We start from the raw sequence: 20,826 nt of genomic DNA on the forward strand, positions 1-20,826 counted from the left end.
CTGCAGCAGCAGAGTTGAGTAGTTACAATAGAGACCATATGGCTTACAAAGCTCAAACTACTTACTATCTGGCCTTTCTAGAAAGTTTGCTGACTTCTCATATAGATGATACTTACATCATTTTTCAGTTTCAGAATGACAGAGTGATAGAAAAGTTTTCAAACATTTTTGAATATATCCTTTGATGTCTTTTGTCAATTTGCTAAAACCTATGAATTATCATTTTTGATACTGCTCCTGCCTCATTCTAGCTCTTTTCTCTTTCCTTTTTGGACTCCAATAACATGTATGTTATACCTTTTCAGTGTATCCCTTATATCTCTAGGGGACAAGTCACCCCAAATCCCAGCTCACTTTCCTGGGTTTACCTGTTCTCCTGCATCTTGGTCCCCTGATTCTTCACTATTTTGTTAGCTCTCTAATGTTTCAAAGAAATTTTTAAAAAATGTCCCGCTTTTAAAAATTGTTCTCTGTAGGAAGTTTGTTTCAAGTTGCATAGTCCGCTATTTATGAAACCAGAGTCCATTTCCAAACATTTAAACAAATATTCTCTCCTTAGCACGAGTTACTTCTGCATTCATAGTTTAAATGTCACTTATCTTGGTGGGTCAGATAGATATGTTTATTATTTTGAAACTACCTGTCAAGTAGTATTTTATTGACAGCGACATCACAGAAAAATCTAGCACAGCTGAAACATTTGTTATTTTTAAAAGAAAAAGGCTTACCTCATTATTAAATTTGATAGCTCTTACAGACTTTGACACAAGATAACCAGCATAATTGTGCATGGCATATTCTCACAGTTAATCTCATTATAAAGCATTGATAGTAAAGCTTCTCTTATTTAAAATAATATAATCTGTAAACTCACGTTCTTGGGCACGTACAAGCTGCAGTTCATTACAGTACTCTAAGAGCAAATGGACAAATGGGAGTGCCACCGTGGAATTCTGGTGTGGAGAACTTCTACTCTCCCCTGAACAATCAACAGACCTAGTGAGGGTTCTGTTGTCAAATGATTAAATGTTTTTGAAGCTGATTTCCTTCCTTCCTTCCTCCTTCCCTCACTTCCTTCCTTCTCATGAACTGTAAACTGAAGTTCTAAAATACATGTTCTTACATCCTGGGGGATTATCTTGAGCACCCTGTATACTGTTCCAGTCTATTCTTATTCTTTATAGGGATTATTCCATACAGGAGAGTAAGCTTTTTAAAGTACAAGTAAGATCATGTCACTCTCTTCCTTAAAAAACCATAAGGCTTCATAGTGGATTTAGAATAAAATCCAGAATTTGTACTCAGATATTTTATTTGATTATTAGAATGTAATCAGAATGTAAGCTCCTTAAGAGCAGGGACCTTGTCTCTTTTCCCAGTGTATTATCAGCACTTGGAACAGTACTTCATGAAGAGGTGTCATGAATAAGTGTTTGATGAATAAATGATATATGAATAAAGGGGAATTAAATACCTAGAGTTTCATATTTGTGGTACTAAAAAGTTAAGATCTTATTAAAGGGTTAACTCTGATTTGCCTTTTTAGATTGCTCTGCACAAAATTGTCATTTAATATCATTTTGTGAATATTTTTATTGGAAGCTCTAAGGTTTCTCAACTGTTATTCCTATAAAGTGCAACATTATTGATGTGTTAATATTTTTACTTGTCCCTTCTGTATGTCTTTGCTGTGAGTAGTAATATGAATGAATAGTGTGTGTGTGTGTGTGTATATCAAATTATAAAAACCTAACTGCAAAGAAGTTGGATTTGACATGTGGGTCATGTGTTTTCCTTCATCACATTTGCAGTCCTTACACAGGCACTGATCAGAATGATCAAACTCAACTTGGCTGCCTCAGTGGTAATAGATACTAAAAGAAGGTACCTATTCCTTATTCCTAATAGTTGGTCTGGCTGATGACAACTGCTATTTCAGCAGTTTATGCTGGATACTTAATTTTAGGCAAAATTTTGTTAGTGTAGCTTTGCCTCAATCATAGACACATGTTGAAAGATTTTTGAAAACAAATGCTAAATACTTTGTTTCCAAAATTTGAGATGTTAACTTTTTCAGGAAGCTCATAAGATGGTGAGAGAAGCAAATGTCAAGCAGGCAACAGCAGAAAAACAGCTAAAAGAAGCACAAGGAAAAGTAAGTTGTTGCTGCTTTTAATACTATAAAATGTAAAGAAATTAGTGATTACTATTTTAAAAATACCTTAACATTTATTGGATTTGTTCTGATTATAAAAGCAGTGCTTACTTTAGAAGATTTTTAAAACTACAGGAAACTATAAAGAAGAAAATAGCTACTACATATATATAATTAATAATGAATGTTTGGTGTCCATTTGTATTAGAAGCAAATGATTTAAAGGCTTGTGAATCACATGTATTATCAAAAGGATTGTATAATCACATTTTAAAGTTAATATTTATTTTCTTAATTCACTAAAAAATAGCCAGCTGAAATGTTATTAGATTTTACTATTTTAGGAACGAACAGCAACTAATCATAAGCTATTTTTTAATATATTTTGAAGATTTTGAAAATTCACATAAGTGAAATGTTAGACATTTTGATAATTTAAAAAATTTCATCTGATGTGAATAGCAGCTGAATCCAGACTGTATGGAAACATCAAAAAACTTGGTTTAAAAAAAAAAAACCTTCAAAAAAACCATTTGGTTTTACTTTCCTTTTATTAATCCATAGGAAATACAGATTAAACTGATATTTCATCTTTGAAAGTAACTAAATTGCTAACATTTAGCTGCATCTGTCATAAAACATATTCAGTGTATGTGACTGTGTTGATTTCTTTTCAAGATTGATGTACTTCAAGCTGAAGTAGCTGCTTTGAAGACACTTGTATTGTCCAGTTCTCCAACATCACCTACACAAGAGCCTCTGCCAGGTGGAAAGACACATTTTAAAAAGGGGCATACAAGAAATAAAAGTACAAGCAGTGCTATGAGTGGCAGTCATCAGGACCTCAGTGTGATACAGCCAATTGTAAAAGACTGCAAAGAGGTAACTCGTCCAGGACTGTCCCCTCTGACTCTGTTGATACTTATTAATTCTCATCACTGAGGTGTTGGTTATGATTTTTGCCAGCAAAATTTTTAGTACAAAATATTCAGTATTAAGATGGGGGAGGCTTTATCTAGAGCTGGCTGCTTTCAGGGATTCTTCATTTCCCTTCTCTACCTGGCTGACCTTGGAGTACCTGCTGGAAACTTGGTGAGTTTCTTAATCTCGATATTTCATTTAGGGAGCAAACGGTCATGTGTTGTATAAAGGAGAGTGGGTGGCTTTAATGATATGACTAGTCAAAATTTATTGCTAAGGTGCTCTAGCAAAATATGAATATAAGAATGTGTGAAAATATTTAGGTGATTTTCTTGAAGAATGGCACATTGCTTTTACTTAAATTCTGGGAGAAGCAGAATTTTATATCCATAGGGTAGTCCTAGAGTTCATTCAGATAATTAAGCAACAAAAAATAGAACTAATGGTAGCCTTATCATTTTAAAAGATATGTTATAAAGATAACTGAGATAATAACTGGAAATATTTTGAGGTGTTCTGAGTAAAATAGTTTTTACTTACATATGAGAAAACATTTCCAAGGGGATTGATCACTAATTAATGAGCAGCCTCCTCCCATTTTTTTCTTAAAAGCTGTATTTTACATTGTGAATTCAAGTCCATCATTATTCATTAAGAAGCTGTGTGCGCTTGTTCAGATTTTTGCATGGAAGCCAGGAGTTTATTAAATTGAATAACCAAGGTTGTTACTTATTTTAATTGAATTGCATTTTTAGTTATTAATAAAAAAGATGCTAGTGAGAGAGAAGTTCACTACTTGGTCAAATCGGAATGTGACAAAATCTAAAATTCACATTGGTTTCTATTAAATATTTAAGAAACTTTTTTAGTCATAACTTTAATTCTGATTTCTTTCAATTTAGATAGCATTTTTTTTTTTGGCTGCGTTGGGTCTTTGTTGCTGCGTGGGGGCTTTCTCTAGTTGCAGCGAGCAGGGGCTGCTCTTCATTGTGATGCTCAGGCTTCTCACTGCGATGGCTTCTCTTGTTGTGGAGTACAGGCTCTAGGCGTGCGGGCTTCAGTAGTTGTAGCACATGGGCTCAGTAGTTGTGGCTCGTGGGCTCTAGAGCGCAGGCCCAGTAGTTGTGGCGCATGGGCTTAGTTGCTCCACGGCATGTGGGATCTTCCCGGACCAGAGATTGAACCTGTGTCCCCTGCATTGGCAGGCGGATTCTTAACCACTGCGCCACCAGGGAAGCCCTAGATAGCATTTTTCATTGCTTGGTACAACTTGTATTTTTGCTATGGTTTCTCAGTGTGTGTAATTATGTACCTTTTTTCCCTATTGTCTACACTAAGAAAATTTAAATAGTTTCTCATGGAACATTTTAAAGTCTTGTTTTTAATTTACAAAATTCCTTAAAATATGAATAGGCAGCATATAACTTTTTGCTTCCCTCATATATCCTGTTTTCTAATACATGTGAAAAACTTGTCAAAAAGTTTTATTAGACAGAGGAGACACATAAATTTGACTTGTGTAAGTCTTAGAAAGAGATCTAACAATTGGAAGGAAAATGAAACATGTCCATGTTTCTGCAGAAAATGTGATGGGGGCATTTGGTCATAACGTATCTTCTGAAAGCATTTAAAACACACGTGCATGCATGCACACACATGTAATGAGGCAAGGCTTTGAGATCAAGTCACTCAGATGTCAACTTTTACTGGTTTCTTGCTCTGTAACCTTGGTCAAGTTACTTTATTTCTCTAAACCCTAGTTTCCTTATCAGTAAATGGAGATTATAATATTTATCTTGCTCAGCTTTTAGGATTAAATGTTTGTGAAGTGCTTACCATAGTTCCTGACACAGAGTCAGCTCTTAATAAATAAATTACTGCCTTTAAACTAGAGTCTTTCCTTAGAACACTACTTACCTACTTTGAGCTTTATATCCATCAAAGGGTAGACTTTACAAAGAAAGTGAGTTTGAAAATGTAAGTATTACTTATCTGCTAATATTTTTATCCTTTTGCCTTTAGCTTTGATTCAAGGAATTTATGGATTGGGATGAAAAATATTCACATTGAGATTGCCATTATACACCTTAAAGGAAAGTCTGTAGGAAAGCTGGGGTACAGTCAGCCTTTTGTTACTTTTGTGAAGACTACCTGCACATCTGATTGAGCTGTGCTAGAGGCCATAGCTGCAGTCAGTGCTTCATTTATAGTGTATGCAGTGTTTCTGGCTTAGAGTGCCAGGCGAGTGAGAGACACTTCTCTGTGTTTGGGTGGCTGTGGGTGGATGTAGCTTTGTATGTTGACAAGTGTTGAGCTGGGCTGAGGGAATCTGTAGAGAAGAATACTTGGGAAAATTTATTAAATTGGATGGGAAGAGAAGGGACAACTGGAAGAGTGAATAGGAAGGTGGGTGCCAGCCTGGATTATTACTGATAATTCAGATGGTAGATACTGGATGTTGAAATGCCAAAACAATCTAAATAAATGTTATATTTTAAGATAGTCAATTTAGGAGGCTTTGTGTGTGCTGCTTTTAGTCTTGCAGCTTATACAGTAAATATTTTGGAAATTCTTTTGGAAATGCCTTAAGGTAATAGCAGAACAATTGGTGTCACTTTTGACCCCAAACGAGGTTTCACGGTTTAGTCAGTCTCTGTTTATTCAAACATGTTATTTTTAAATTATTTTTTTAAAAAAATTATTTATTTTATTTATTTATTTTTGTCTGTGTTGGGTCTTGGTTGCTGCGTGTGGGCTTTCTATAGTTGCAGCGAGAGGAGGCGACTCTTCATTGCGGTGCGCAGGCTTCCCATTGCGGTGGCTTCTCCTGTTGCAGAGCACAGGCTCTAGGCACGTGGGCTTCAGTAGTTGTGGCACGCGGGCTTCAGTAGTTGTGGCACACGGGCTTCAGTAGTTGGGGCTCGCGGGCTCTAGAGCACAGGCTCAGTAATTGTGGCACATGGGCTTAGTTGCTCCACGGCATGTGGGATCTTCCCGGACCAGGGCTTGAACCCATGTCCCCTGCATTGGCAGGTGGATTCTTAACCACTGCGCCACCAGGGAAGCCCCTCAAACACTTTATTTAATTAACTTGGCTCCAAATTACTTTTTGATTATTTTCACAAAAGACTTATCATCTTGTATATTCAGGACAGTGTGCACTTGTATCTTAAGGGGAGCTCCAACATTACTATTATTTTTTTTGGCGAGGTGGATAATAGTAGTGTCCTTGGACACCATAGTGGATACATTGAAAAGTGCCACCTAGTCATTTGGGAATTTGGATTGTTTTTTAAAAAGAAAAATTTCTGCAATGGAATATTACTCAGCCATAAAAAAGAATGAAATATTGCCATTTGTAGCAACATGGATGGACCTAGAGATTATCATACTAAGTGAAGTAAGTTAGAAAGAGAAAGACAAATATGATATCCCTTATATGTGGAATCTAAAAAAAGATGCAGATGAATTTATTTACAAAACAGAAACAGACTCACAGATGTAGAAAACAAACTTATGGTTACCAAAGGGGAAAGGACGGGGGAGGGATAAACTAGGAGTATGGGATTAACAGACATACATTACTATATATAAAATAAACAAGAAGAATATACTGTATAGTACAGGGAGCTATATTCAGTATCTTGTAATAACCTATAATAGGAAAGAGTCTGGAAAATATATGTATAACTGAATCACTTTGCTATATACCTGAAATTAACACAATATTGTAAATCAACTATACTTCAGTTAAAAAAAAAAGAAAAATTACTACTGTGTATTATAACTAATCAAGAATGGTTCAATTATTATTTTAAATAAAGAGTATTTCTTTTTCAGTAATATTTAAATTAGGTTTCAGTTTTATAAAGTTATTTATGTTTGTACTTTTTAAAAAGTTATTTTGTGTTTTCTTTTGTCAGGCTGACTTGTCCCTGTATAATGAATTCAGATCTTGGAAGGATGAGCCCATAATGGACAGAACATGTCCTTTCTTAGACAAAATCTATCAGGAAGATATTTTTCCATGTTTAACCTTCTCAAAAAGTGAGGTAATGAAAAACAAATTTTAACGGAAAAACATTAGAGTTGTTCCTATACCTTTTACTAAGTCATGTTACATATTTTAATATCTCTTACATAAATAAGTTATAAAGTGTCATATTTTACCATTTTCTCCATTCCATATTAGGATCATAATAATTTCTTGGCACTCACTTACTGAACCTCTTTCCTTATTTGAGCAGAGGATCACTTACGCTGCAGTGTGTTGCATTGGAGTGAAGTATTAAATATGTAAGGGGGTAGGACTTAATTTTTAGTCCAAGGTTCAGTGCAAGGGAAGTTCTGTACACTCTAAGGTGTTTGTTGGGTTTATCTGTATGTGATTAAAAAGAAGTCCTATTTAGTTTCTTCATCTTTAAAACGGGAAAAAAATGCCTGCCTTGCCTGTGTCACAGGATTGTTAAGATAAAATGAAGTGAATTAAGTAGATAGAAAAACTTAAAAAAAAATACTACGAGGCAGTATACAAATGTAAGGTCATAATTTTAATTTGTTCTTACATGTGGAAAGTTTGTCTACAAATATCCTGTTAATCAGTGTTTAAGAAAGTTAATCCTAAGAGTCTTATGTTAAGTCTTTAGAGGATTTAATTATATAACACTGCTTGTAAGGAAAAGTTAAGATGAACAGTAAAATGCTTTTGATATGTAGATATTTTAGTCATTGTGGCTCTGGTTTTAGGTAGGCTGTTCAGTATGAGTAATCTTGCCAGAATGAAATTTGTCTTTCATCAATTGTTTATCAGTTACTACCGTCTCCATCTGGGCATTTAATATTTGATAACTCAGTTAATTCTTTTGTAGACTCTTGTGCACATAAATACATGATCAGTAAATATATAGCTATAATTAACACATATTACTGTGTTATAAATGACCAATAGGAAAAAATAATGCATAAATTTAGCAAAATGAAGCATTAGGATATTCATTTTGCAGTGACGTTACGAGTGGATGTTAATTGTGGGTAAGGGGTGGTGTGGAATTAATGTCTTTAATCTCCTTCTAGATAATAAGAAAAGTTATTTAGCTATAACTGAATTGCCTTTCATAACAATGTTTGAATTATAAAAGAATTCAAACCGAGATTATGTGGTTTCTTTCTTTTTCATTAGCTAAGGCAAATCTAGTGGACCTTGGGAAAAATAATTTTTAAAAACTAGTTTATTATAGAATAGAATTTTTATATTTTCCTGCCAGCATAGCATCTAATACTTCTTTGTTTTTTTTGAAGTTGGCTTCAGCTGTTCTGGAGGCTGTGGAAAACAATACTCTAAGCATTGAACCAGTGGGACTACAACCTATTCGATTTGTGAAAGCATCTGCTGTTGAATGTGGAGGACCAAAGTATGTTTTCAAAACCATGTCTTAGGGAAGATACTGAGTTTTTAAAATTTTATGTGTTGTGGTTATTTAATATTTTCTGGTTTTAAATGTTAAATCTCTTGTCAGTTTTCTATTTAAAGTCTGTGCAGCCCAAAGACCAATCCCCGGGCAGTTTGGGGATTTCAAATTTAGCATCAGTGGGGAGCCCTTTTAATTACAAACGTATATGTGGGATCCAGGTAGATCAGGTGTTAGAAACTTCTTTAAAAACGGCATGTTATAATCCATTAGTTGATTATGAAATCTCTTTAGTGGGTCATAAGCAGAATTTTTGTTTGTTATACTTATATGTATAGCTATGTGTTCTGGGCTTTTGTGTAAATTATTTCTTTTTGAGGTTTGCCATCAAAAATAGTTTGAGAAGACAGTGAATTAGACCAAGTCTTACCAAGCATGAAAACAGGGTACCAGAAGGCTTGGTTAGTCCTCTCCTTTACTACTCTCATTATAAAACTTTCTCACTTTGGTAAATAAACAGCTCTGTCTCCCATATGTGAGAGATATTTGGCAGTTGTATACCTTCAGGGGTGACTCCCACATTTCGTAGCAGGGCAAGCTGTCTTCCATCCGGTCCTGGGAGGAGGAAAGACTGAAACCAACAGTACATAAAACGTTTGCCACAGTTGTTTAAAAAGTGACTTCAGAAGATTTTGAGGAAGCTGCTTAGTTGGTGGTGAAGAACTAGATCAGTATAGGGGACCGAAGAGCCCGAGAGAGCTCACAGCAAGCAATAATTGAATCCCATCAGGCCATTTTGCAGGCAGAGGAGGAAATAGCTGGTTGAGATTAACTACTAGGTCTGTTAAAGCCAGTCGTAGGAGTTGTATAGTTCTTGTTTCCTGTTACGCACGTTACACTCTCAGCAGCATCACACAGTGTTGGTATTTGGGTAAATTAGTCCTGTATTTGCTCTGTGAGCCACACGTCTACGTAGAGTTATGTCCTGTTTTACACTCTCCCATGCCACACCTGTAGTATGGTGGCCTCTGAATTTTGGGGAAGAGATTTTCATTCCTAAATTCTATCCTTCAACAAACACGTGGGTATTTTTATCCTGGTCATTAATACTTTTTTTTTTTTTTCAATATTCATAAAGGATATTGGTCTTTAAATTTTCAGTTATCCCTACTCGAAGCTTTATTATTATTATTATTTTTTTTAAATTATATCTCAAAGCTCTTAATTTTTTAAATTTTTATTTATATATATATTTTTTGGCTGTGTTGGGTCTTCGTTTCTGCGCGAGGGCTTTCTCCAGTTGTGGCAAGCGGGGGCCACTCTTCATCACGGTGCGCGGGCCTCTCACTGTTGCGGCCTCTCTTTGTTGCGGAGCACAAGCTCCAGACGCGCAGGCTCAGTAGTTGTGGCTCATGGGCCCAGTCGCTCCGCGGCACGTGGGATCCTCCCAGACCAGGGCTCGAACCCGTGTCCCCTGCATTGGCAGGCAGACTCTCAACCGCTGCGCCACCAGGGAAGCCCCCATTAATACTTTTTGTACTTTTAATTTCTATGTTATACCTTATTTTAAATATAGCAGTTTTTACTGTAGGATTTTAAATTTATGCTTGTATTATATATTACACATTAAACGTGCAAATATCAAATGATAACAAATCAGAATCTCAGTTAAAGTAGATTTTTACAGTATTTTAGTAAAATAATTATACAGATTAGGTTTAGAGAATAATTTACATCGTTAAGAATATTGTCGTCTTTGTGGGAATGGGGCCAGAAACCAAGGTGTTTGGGGGGCATATTGTGTGGAGAAAACTAAAGAAGATATTGTCCTCTTTTTTGAAACGTGAAGTATGGCTCTTGTGGATGAGGTTATCAAGATAATCACTAAACGAATGGCACGGTCCTCGGGGAATTTTGTGGAAGGCAAGATCATTCCACTGGTGGTGATCAGGGACTGTTCTTGGGATTTGATTTGATCTGGGCTTTTGAAGCATGGGTGGAATTGGGGAGATAAGGAACAGTACATATGACTGAATAAAGGAACAAGAAAACAGTGTGTTCAGAGGATGGTGAGTGTATGGAGAGGGAAGACGTGAAAAAAAGGAATTAGAGGTGACTGATTAGAGGGATGCTGTGAACTTTTGGAAATCAATAGGAAGGGCTCTGGTTTTGGAAACAAGATGATAGGTCTAGATTTAGACATGTTGACATCCCTAAGTGAAAATGGCAAACAAGGATTTGAAATCTTGGGACTAGAGCTGTTAAGGGATACTGAGGTAGTGTGGCATGTTAAAAAAACATTGGAATTAGAGGTCAGAAGACTTAGTGTTGAATTCTAGCTCAAATAAAAATATATTGGCTTTAGAAATGAGATAACTTAAACACTTTTTTATTATTTTAAAAGTTGATGCTTAAAACCACTTTACCTGAGTCCTTTCAAAATTAGAAAAATAGTAGACAAACAGGTATATGTCTGCTTCCAAAAGGTGATTTTTATCAGTTTGATGGTTACTTTTTTCTCTTGTGTAAATTATACTTAAAATAGTATAGTTCCAAGGACTTTTAACACTTGTGCCTTAAATTTCTTGATTGTCTATCCTCCCCAAGCTAGCAGTTAGTGCTTTTAAATATTGTTGTAGATCATTAAAGGAATTTTCTAATAAAGGAACAATGAGGCTAAATCTCTTTGAAAAGGTAAGAATTCTTTTGTGATTTGAATGGCCACTTCCAAAATTACCCTCTTTTAAATGCACATTCTCATGTGTTTGTTTAATATGGAGGCACATTTGTATCATATTTCTGGTAAGTATAGCTGAAAATTAACGTTCATTTAATATATTTTTCTTAATTATATAATTTATAATGTCGTATAAAATGCTATTAGCAGCTTTATTTTACTTAGAGCTACACTAATCTGGCATTGACAAGGAATGACAGCTATCTTCAGTCAAGCTTCTCATTTAGGGGGTTGACAACTGGGCTGCTGTGAGTCCAGCCTGATCCTGTTGAGCAGTGGAGTGACGGGTGGCCTGTCACTTAACCAACAGTCACTGAATGTCTGCTGTGTGCCAGGCGCATGCTTGGTGCCAGGCATTTAAAGATGAATAAAGTACATTCACTGCTCTCAAGAGGCTTTCAGGGGGACTTCCCTGGCAGTCCAGTGGTTAAGACCCCTGGTTAAGACCCCGCACTTCCAGTGCAGTGAGGGCAGGTTCAATCCCTGGTCGGGGAACTGAGATTCCACATGACAAGTGGTGTGGCAAAAAAAAAAAAAAAAAAAAAAAAAAAAGAGGCTTTCAGCCTAATCCCAGCCAGAAAGCCCTCATACCAAATTTTACATGTTGTAGTATGCAAAGAGAAAGGTTGGTATGTCTAAAAGTAGTGTACCCTTTGTGTAATTGTTAAGATTCAGTGTATTTGTACGGTAGCTTATCCTTTGTATTTCTTAGGCCTAGGTGCCACATTAAATGCGTATATACCAACCCAACACACCAAAAAGTATCCCATCTGAAAGCTGTTCTCCTGCAAGCTGTCAATAACATGTTTTGAGACTTAAGCAGTCACTTTTAAGTTTTTTTCAACTGAGAGAGAAGTTGAAGTCCCAATGGAAAGCTGAGAGCTTCCCTGCAGCTGATTACTCATTTGTAAATTTGCCCCAGGATAGGACATATATTAACACATTTAGCTTCTATTTCTAGAACCATGGTTAAAGCTATGCCTGTAAGCTTATACTAGAATGTAAGCCCAAAGGGCAGGGATTTTGTCTTTTTCATCATTATAGCCCAGCGTCACAAAGTGCCTGGTACATGGTCGGTTCTCATATATTAGTTGTCTTAATGAATACACAACTTGTCCAGAAGGTAGGGGCAAAATGCTTTTAATTTAAAAAACTAAAATTTATCCTTGTTTTACAGAAAATGTGCTCTCACAGGTCAGAGTAAGCCCTGTAAACACAGAATTAAATTAGGGGACTCAAGCAATTATTATTATATTTCTCCTTTTTGCAGATACAGGGTAAGTAACTTAACCACAAATTTCTTTTTTTAATTTATTTTATTTATTTATTTATTTTTGGCTTCATTGGGTCTTCGTTGCTGTGCGTGGGCTTTCTCTAGTTGCGGCGAGCTGGGGCTACTCTTCGTTGCTCTGCGTGGGCTTCTAGTTGTGGTGGCTTCTCTTGTTGCAGAGCACGGGCTCTGGGTGCACAGGCTGCAGTAGTTGTGGCTCGTGGGCTCAGTAGTTGTGGCTCGAGGGCTCTAGAGCGCAGGCTCAGTAGTTGTGGCGTGCGGGCTTAGTTGCTCCTCATTAACCACAAATTTTAATAAAGCTTGCTTTGATGTGAGATATTTGACTGTTTAACATTTTTTTTCTTTTTGGCCTAGATCACTTCTGTATGTAACTTTTTCACGTACATTCGATATATTCAACAGGGACTTGTGAAACAGCAGGATGGTGAGTGTTCTTAATTCATTATAAAATATTTGCATGAAAGTTCATTAAAAAGTATGGAACATAATAGTAAGCACAAGTAAACTTTATTATTGGTACATTTATATTGAATCTCTTTTGTAGGTCTAATAAAATGTGTGAAGAATTTGGGAACAAATGTGTCTTTTAAACATGTTGTATTTAATCCTTATATTTGCCTCATTTTACTGTAATTTTGAGTTTTAAGCAGGATCTGTTTTAACTTTTAAGGGGTATATGATAAACCAGATGGTAAGTGTGAGAGGAGTATATAAAGCCCATTGAATTTACTCCTTAAGAAATAAAAATGAACAAGCTCTAGACATGGTCAGATTTATTTTATTTTATTTTATTTATTTTTTAATAGATTTTTTATTTTTGACCATGCCACGTGGCATGTGGGATCTTAGTTCCCTGACCAGGGATCAAACCCGTGTACCCTGCAGTGGAAGTGCAGAGTCCTAACCACTGGACCGCCAGGGAGTTCCCCAGATTTATTTTAATTACTGGAACCCACAAGGCACTAACAATACATTTTTTTCTGTATTTTCTATTTTCATGTGTGAGTTAATAAAGCAGTCCTGAGTATAATTCTGAGTGGAATAAAGATTACTGTGTTGTAAATCAGCTGAGACATGCAGATGATATATCCAGGGGAGTCAGCCCAGGACTCTCCTGGATATTTTTTAATGTAGTCTTTCATGGCATTTTTAATGTAGTCTTTCATGATTACTTATGGTTTTATAGCCAAATGTCTTAAATACCAGGCATAGAAACTAATATGGCCTGACAGCTCCAAAGCAGTGTTTTGTTTTGTTTTTCTGGTTTTGTTTTTGGTTTTTTAAAAATATGTATGATTGTTTTAAAACAGAAATAGCAGATACTAGGCTAGGGACAAGTCCATGCCAGTTTTGTATTTGAATTTGTGGGAAATTTTCCTGTTTATATTTTTCTAAACACTGAAAATTTTCTTATACTTAAAAACTAGTAGATGCCTACTATCTTTCTGTCATGTAAACCAGTGAATCTTAATTCTTTGGAAAAATCAGTCGTGTTGATAAAAACTTAGTTTAGCGTTTTCAAGCTCTAGTACGTTGAAAACAGTCATTTATTTATAATCCCATATAATTAGGTTTTAATGCATAAAAGAAAAGGGGTGAAACCTGTCTCTAATTAACATTGAATTTCAAAAGGCCACAGAGCATAAAAGCAGTCTTTAAACTATACAGTACTTTTTATGACTTTAATAAAATTTAAATCTTTTTGAATACCTATTGGTAGATAATATGATTTAAGCTGAAGAACAGATGATTTGTGTTAAGTTGTCAAGCATATTTTTTCTCCTTGTTAAAAAAAGAAGTTTTATGGAAAAGAATGAAATTAGAACACTCCCTAACACCACACACAAAAATAAACTCAAAATGGATTCGAGACCTAAATGTAAGACCGACACTATAGAACTCTTAGAGGAAAACATAGGAAGAGCACTCTTTGACATAAATCACAGCAAGATCTTTTATGATCCACCTCCTAGAGTAATGGAAATAAAAACAAAAATAAACAAATGGGACCTAATGAAACTTCAAAGCTTTTGCACAGCAAAGGAAACCATAAACAAGACGAAAAGACAACCCTCAGAATGGGAGAAAATATTTGCAAACGAATCAACAGACAAAGGATTAATCTCCAAAATATATAAACAGCTCATGCAGCTCAATATTAAAGAAACAAACAACCCAATCCAAGAACGGGCAGAAGACCATAATAGACATTTCTCCAAAGAAGACATACAGATGGCCAAGAAGCACATGAAAAGCTGCTCAACATCACTAATTATTAGAGAAATGCAAATCAAAACTACAATGAGGTATCACCTCACACCAGTTAGAATGGGCATCATCAGAAAATCTACAAACAAATGCTGGAGAAGGTGTGGAGAAAAGGGAGCCCTCTTGCACTGTCAGTGGGAATGTAAATTGATACAGCCACTATGGAGAACAATATGGAGGTTCCTTAAAAAACTTAAAATAGAATTACCATTTGATCCAGCTATCCCACTACTGGGCATATACCCAGAGGAAACCATAATTCAAAAAGATGCATGCACCCCAATGTTCATTGCAGCACTATTTACAATAGCCAGGTCATGGAAGCAACCTAAATGCCTATCGACAGACGAATGGATAAAGAAGTTGTGGTACATATATACAATGGAATATTACTCAGCCATAAAAAGGAACGAAATTGAGTCATTTGTTGAGACATGGATGGATCTAGAGACTGTCATACAGAGTGAAGTAAGTCAGAAAGAGAAAAACAAATATCATATATTAATGCATGTATGTGGAACCTAGAAAAATGGTACAGATGAGCTGGTTTGCAGGGCAGAAGTTGAGACACAGATGTAGAGAAAAAACGTCTGGACACCAAGGGGGGAAAACCGTGGTGGGGTGGGGATGGTGGTGTGCTGAATTGGGCGATTGGGATTGACATGTATACACTGATGTGTATAAAATTGATGACTAATAAGAACCTGCAGTATAAAAAAACAAACAAACAAACAAAAAACAACTAATACTAAACTTTCTTTGGGTTATTTGTATGGAAATATGTTAATATAAATGTTTCAGACATTACATGAAATTTCTAAAAATCTTACATGTTCTGGTATAATGTTATAAGTCACAATTCTAGTTATTGCTTTAAAATGTATATCTCAGAAATAACTAAATTTCCTTGTCAATTGCATTATTATGAACTTTCATCAAATCTTTAACCATGGTCATTTTTAAGTCTTTTGTCATTTACGGACAGTTCTGGGTGTACTCTGATGCTTTTTCAAAATTGTTCCTATAAAAGGGTTTCATCTTCAGGGGATTCTTGGAAAAGACTGACAAGTACAAGTTTCTGGTAACTGACTATACTGCTGAACTGAATGAATGAGCATTTTCAGAACTCTAATGGAAAACTGATGAATTCATAAAAGTGCTAACAAAAGATCAAGATGGAAAAAAAATTAATTACATGGGACTGAGTGAACTGATGAGGATGATTATAATTTTTGTGACTTTCTGTTTGAATAAAAAAATAAAATAAAAAAAAGTTTTTGTAGGGAAGAAAGAAAGGTACTCTACTTCGTGAAAACAGGAAGAAGGGATCATGAGTGGTTGTGGTGATGGTGATAAAAGTGATATCTTGTCTGGTTCCTCTTACTCTTTCACTTTACAGCATTTGTTACACATTGTATACTGAGTGAGTTTGTAGTAAATTATTGTTAGTTTTACAATCTGTTTATTATCTGTGCGTTGTGCTAAAAAGGATTTAAGGCAGTTAAATATAAAGCAGGGTTTCTCAGCCTTGGCACTATTATTATTTTAAACTGGATAATTCTTTGTTGTGGGAGGCTGTCTTGTGCATTGTAGGATGTTTAATAGCATCCCTGGGCTTTACTCACTAGATGCTAGTAATGAAAAATGTATCCAGACATTGCCAAACGCACACCTGGGGACACATTCTCCCCGGTTGAGAACCACTGATCTAAATCAATCTAATCTGATCATATGTCAGAGAGAGACCTTTTATTATCTAAAACATAGAGCAAATTTCTTCCCACTTATAGAGGGGACTTTCAGAAGCACAGATAATTGAAATTTACGGTTCATCCTCTGCATTTATTTTTATTTCTAATTGAGCCATACACAAAATCTTTCCCTATTATTACAAAGAATGTTACTAAGTTCTCTGGACTGTCTCTTGTTTTCCTTTTTTTCCTGTTTACTCTGTTAGTTTTAATGAAAAGTGAAAAATGGCCAAGATACAGCAAACTATAGCAAGAAGATGCATAAGTTAGATAATAACTCTTGTGTAACTGAGCACTGAGTGTAGTTACTCAAGAAGGCAGCAGCATTGCCAGTTACTCAGGACACTGAGATGCCTACCTTCTTTTGGGCTAAAATGGTAGTCAGTCATTGATGTATCTAACAAATCGTTGTAGCAAAATTGGTAAATACTGCTTATTTATTCATAAAACTGGGATGCTCACAAGTACATGGAGAAGTTAGTGTGAAATAGTGATAGCGTGTCTAAGCATTAGGTACATCATCAGGAGATGCCCGACTGGCATTTCAGCTAATCTGAAATTTTCAGTGAAACAGATTAAAAATTAAGATAATAGTTTATGATTTATGTGTTTCTCTTTTCTGTCTGTGTAGTTGATCAAATGTTTTGGGAAGTTATGCAGTTGAGAAAAGAGATGTCACTGGCAAAGCTGGGATATTTCAAAGAGGAACTGTGATGCTCTGCCTGGGACCATGCATGAACCTCCCTGAAGACCTGGAAAATGACTGAATATTTTTATGGTTACTTGATATTTATTTCCTTCCAAGGAGTGGGTCCAAGACTTTTTCCCTCTTTTGCAAATTACACTGAGAAGTACTGTGATTTCTTTTAAACTGACCTATGCTGTGTTTGCTTATTCTTTAGTTGAACACACTATAAAGAATTACAGGTGTACTAGTGATTGTAATTTATAGTTGCAAAAAAAAAGCTAAATAAATAAATATTAGATTGAGTGTGTTTTTGCTTTCTCTTCTAGCTCTGACATGATACATAGGGTCAGCTGAATATATTGAATTGTAGTTTTCAAACTTCATAGCAGCCTGCAAAAGACAAGAAGGCTAAGTGAACAGGATCAGCTTCCTTCCCCCCCAACTAGAATGACTCTATTTTTGTCTGTTTTATATGTTAGGATTGAAAAAAAGATTTAATTTAAAGAAAGACTTCTTCTGAAAAGAAAGTCACTTTTGTTCATTCTGTTCTCTGTAACTTAAAGAATCCCTTTATTATGGTGATTAATAGAGGACAGTCACGTTTTAGTCTAGAGATGCAGTCTTGAACATCTTGATGTAGTGTATTTATACTTTATATACATTGAGCACTGTAGTAATCATTGAAAGAGTATAAAGATAAATTAGGAGTTTGATGTGTGCTCTGGGGAGTTGGAAGGGGTGTGGGTTGAAAGAGTGATACTTGCAAAGGATACACTGATCACAGAGTCACTCGATCTGTCAGTTTCAAATTGTAAAACAAATTGTATGGAAAAACTATTGATTAATATTAATTATACAAGTAAATAGTTTCATGATAGAAGTATAGTGAAGTACAGAAAAACAAAAAGAAGAAATGAGAAACCACTTTAGTCCGTCCATCTAGAGAAAGCTACTCAATATTTTTGAAGAATAGACTTACAGATATTTTCTACCTATGGGTGTACATTTCTGAAACAAAAAGTAGACTTTCTTTTTTTTTTACTTAAAAATTCTACAAATCTGGATCAATGTAAGGTTTTGATTATAGGATGGTAACTAATTGTGTTTGGAGATTAGTTTGTTTTAAATTTCTTTTTCATGTCATAATGCTGTGATGAGGATCCTTGTGTATACTTCTTTGAACATTGTTGGCTTATTTCCTTCGTATAGATGCCTAGAAGTAAAATTGTTGGGTCAAGCAAGGTACATGTGTATTTTAAAATATTTGATCTGCGTTGCCAAATTGCCGTCTAGAAAAGTTGAACCAATTTATATTCACAGCAGATGTGTATGAGAGAACTGGTGTTCTGAAGGTGGTATTACTTTCAGTCCTGTCTCAAAGGTTTGGTCAGCCTTACGTATAGAATACTCAGTCACCAGGATGGATGGAAGCCCACAGACAAAAGGATATTTGAGAATGGTATGGCAGAAACCATCATTACCATGCCCATCTCAAGAATATGAAATTGAACATGAAAAGAAATTTGAAACTAGAATTTTATGTCTTGATAGTTCTAATGTGAGGGCATAATAAACATGCACTCAGACTTTCAGAGCTTCAGAAGATTTTCCACACAAAGATGCAAATTAAAAACACTTTGGGGGGACTTCCCTGGTGGCACAGTGGTTAAGAATCCACCTGCCAATGCAGGGGACACAGGTTTGAGCCCTGGTCTGGGAAGATCCCACATGCCACGGAGCAGCTAAGACCATGCACCACAACTACCGAGCTTGCGCTCTAGAAGCTGCGAGCCGCAACTTCTGAGCCCATGTACCACAACTACTGAAGCCTGCACGCCCTAGAGCCCGCATGCCACAGCTACTGAGCCTTTGTGATGCAACTACTGAAGCCCGTGCACCTAGAGCCTGTGCTCCACAACAAGAGAAGCCACTGCAATGAGAGGCCTGTGCACCGCAATGAAGAGTAGTCCCTGCTCACCGCAACTAGAGAGCCTGTGTGCAGCAACAAAGACCCAATGCAGCCAGAAAAAAAAAAAAAAAAAATTAGCTTCCCTGGCGGTCCAGTAGTTAAGACTCCACGCTCCCAATGCAGGGGGCACAGGTTTGATCCCTGGTCGGGGAACTAGGATCCTGCATGCCGCATGGCGTGGCCAGTAAATAAAAAAAAAAGACACACTTTTGGAGAAAATACTAAATTTAAAAGAGAAACAAATCCAGGAGGTGCTTTGAGATTTGGGAAGAAAAGTGATCAGATACTTAGAGAAAGTTTGTTGATAAAAAGAATAAAAAAGTAAGGCTAAAGAAAATTTTAAAACTTCAAGTATATCCATAACAATCTAGAACTAAAATTCTTTACAGTATCAACACAGTGGGAATGGGAGGAGACCAGAGAGCATGGGGATATATTAAAGTTCTTGTTAGATGAAAAATGGAGATAATTAAAAGTGAAGAGACCAAGTAGAGAAAGAGTATGATACGGAAGTAAAAAGTAAGTAAAAAGATAGTCAAATTGGATTAAAGTATATGATAACTAAACAAAGCATAAGGACATGGAAATGTTGGAATAAAAGAATGGAAAAAAGATACCAGGAAAATACCAAAAGAAAGCTAGAGTGGTTATACTGTTATCAGAAAAAAACATGATAGGACAAAAATATTATTAGACATAGAGATGGGTTTTACATAATACTAAAAATTGAGTGCACCAAGAAGACTTAATGAGAAAATAGAAATAATAAAAATGGAGAAATTTAAAAATACTAAGAGCTGACTAATAATATCAGAACTTACAAGGATACAGAGAAAGTGCTTCCAGGAAAAGTTTATAGCTTTAAATCCTTATTTATATTTTTTAAATGAGCTGAGTGTCCAATTAAAGAAGTTATAGGAGAACAAGATGAAGGAGATAAGAGCAGAAAGAGAAAACAAGAATGCAGTAGAAGATCATAAAAGCTATTGAGTCTTTGAAAAGATGAACAAAACAGACAAAAATTTCTGGCAAGTTTATCCTGGAGAAAGAGAAAATGCACAAATAACCCATACTGGGAATGAAAAGGCGTATGTCACTGCACATACTAACGGATGTTATAAACAATATGGCAATAAGTTTCAAAATTCAGGCAAAAGGGAAAATTCCTAGAAAAAATGTGTTATATTTTGGTTAAGAAGAAGTCAGAAGCCTGAGCAGTACTACTGCTATTAAAGGAAAGGAAGTAGTTAGAAATCCTCCCGTGAAGAAAACTCTAGGTATAGGTGGTTTTACCAAACTTTAAAGAATGGGTATTCTAATCTTAGATATATTCTGGAGAACAGAATAAGTATGTCTCCTACATCAAAAACCAATATAACTGATAGTAAAACCAGATGGGAGCAATACAGAAAAGGAAGATTATAGGCCCATTTTGTCGTGAATATATATGCAAAGGCAAACTGAATTTATAAATATTTGCTGCATTTACAGAATAAAAGTGAAAAAACATCTGATCCATAGATGGAGAAAAACATTTGATAAAAATGCTCATTAATAACTTTTAGTAATCTGTAGACGAAAGGGTGCTTCTCAGCTTGGTAAAGGGTATCTTCAAGCATCCTATAATAAACATCACCC

The 20,826-nt window shown here is 35.6% G+C and overlaps 1 protein-coding gene across 5 annotated transcripts in view; it reads left to right on the forward strand.

Annotated features, from left to right (window-relative positions):
- Positions 1-17,519, forward strand: part of RAB3IP (RAB3A interacting protein) — a 63,346-nt gene extending 45,827 nt beyond the window's left edge. For 4 of the 5 annotated variants that reach the window (XM_059936478.1, XM_059936479.1, XM_059936480.1 and 1 more), the window contains exons 5-11: positions 2,078-2,155; positions 2,834-3,037; positions 7,000-7,128; positions 8,375-8,487; positions 12,399-12,498; positions 12,867-12,936; positions 17,163-17,519. In XM_059936478.1, the coding sequence (XP_059792461.1) occupies positions 2,078-2,155; positions 2,834-3,037; positions 7,000-7,128; positions 8,375-8,487; positions 12,399-12,498; positions 12,867-12,936; positions 17,163-17,245 (777 nt within the window). In that variant the 3' untranslated portion in view covers positions 17,246-17,519. The remainder of the gene's footprint in view (positions 1-2,077; positions 2,156-2,833; positions 3,038-6,999; positions 7,129-8,374; positions 8,488-12,398; positions 12,499-12,866; positions 12,937-17,162) is intronic. The other variant, XM_059936481.1, reaches the window with a different exon arrangement.
- The last annotated feature ends 3,307 nt before the right edge of the window (positions 17,520-20,826 follow it).

Source organism: Balaenoptera ricei, chromosome 10 (genome assembly GCF_028023285.1).
Source record: "Balaenoptera ricei isolate mBalRic1 chromosome 10, mBalRic1.hap2, whole genome shotgun sequence".
Taxonomy (NCBI): domain Eukaryota; kingdom Metazoa; phylum Chordata; class Mammalia; order Artiodactyla; family Balaenopteridae; genus Balaenoptera; species Balaenoptera ricei.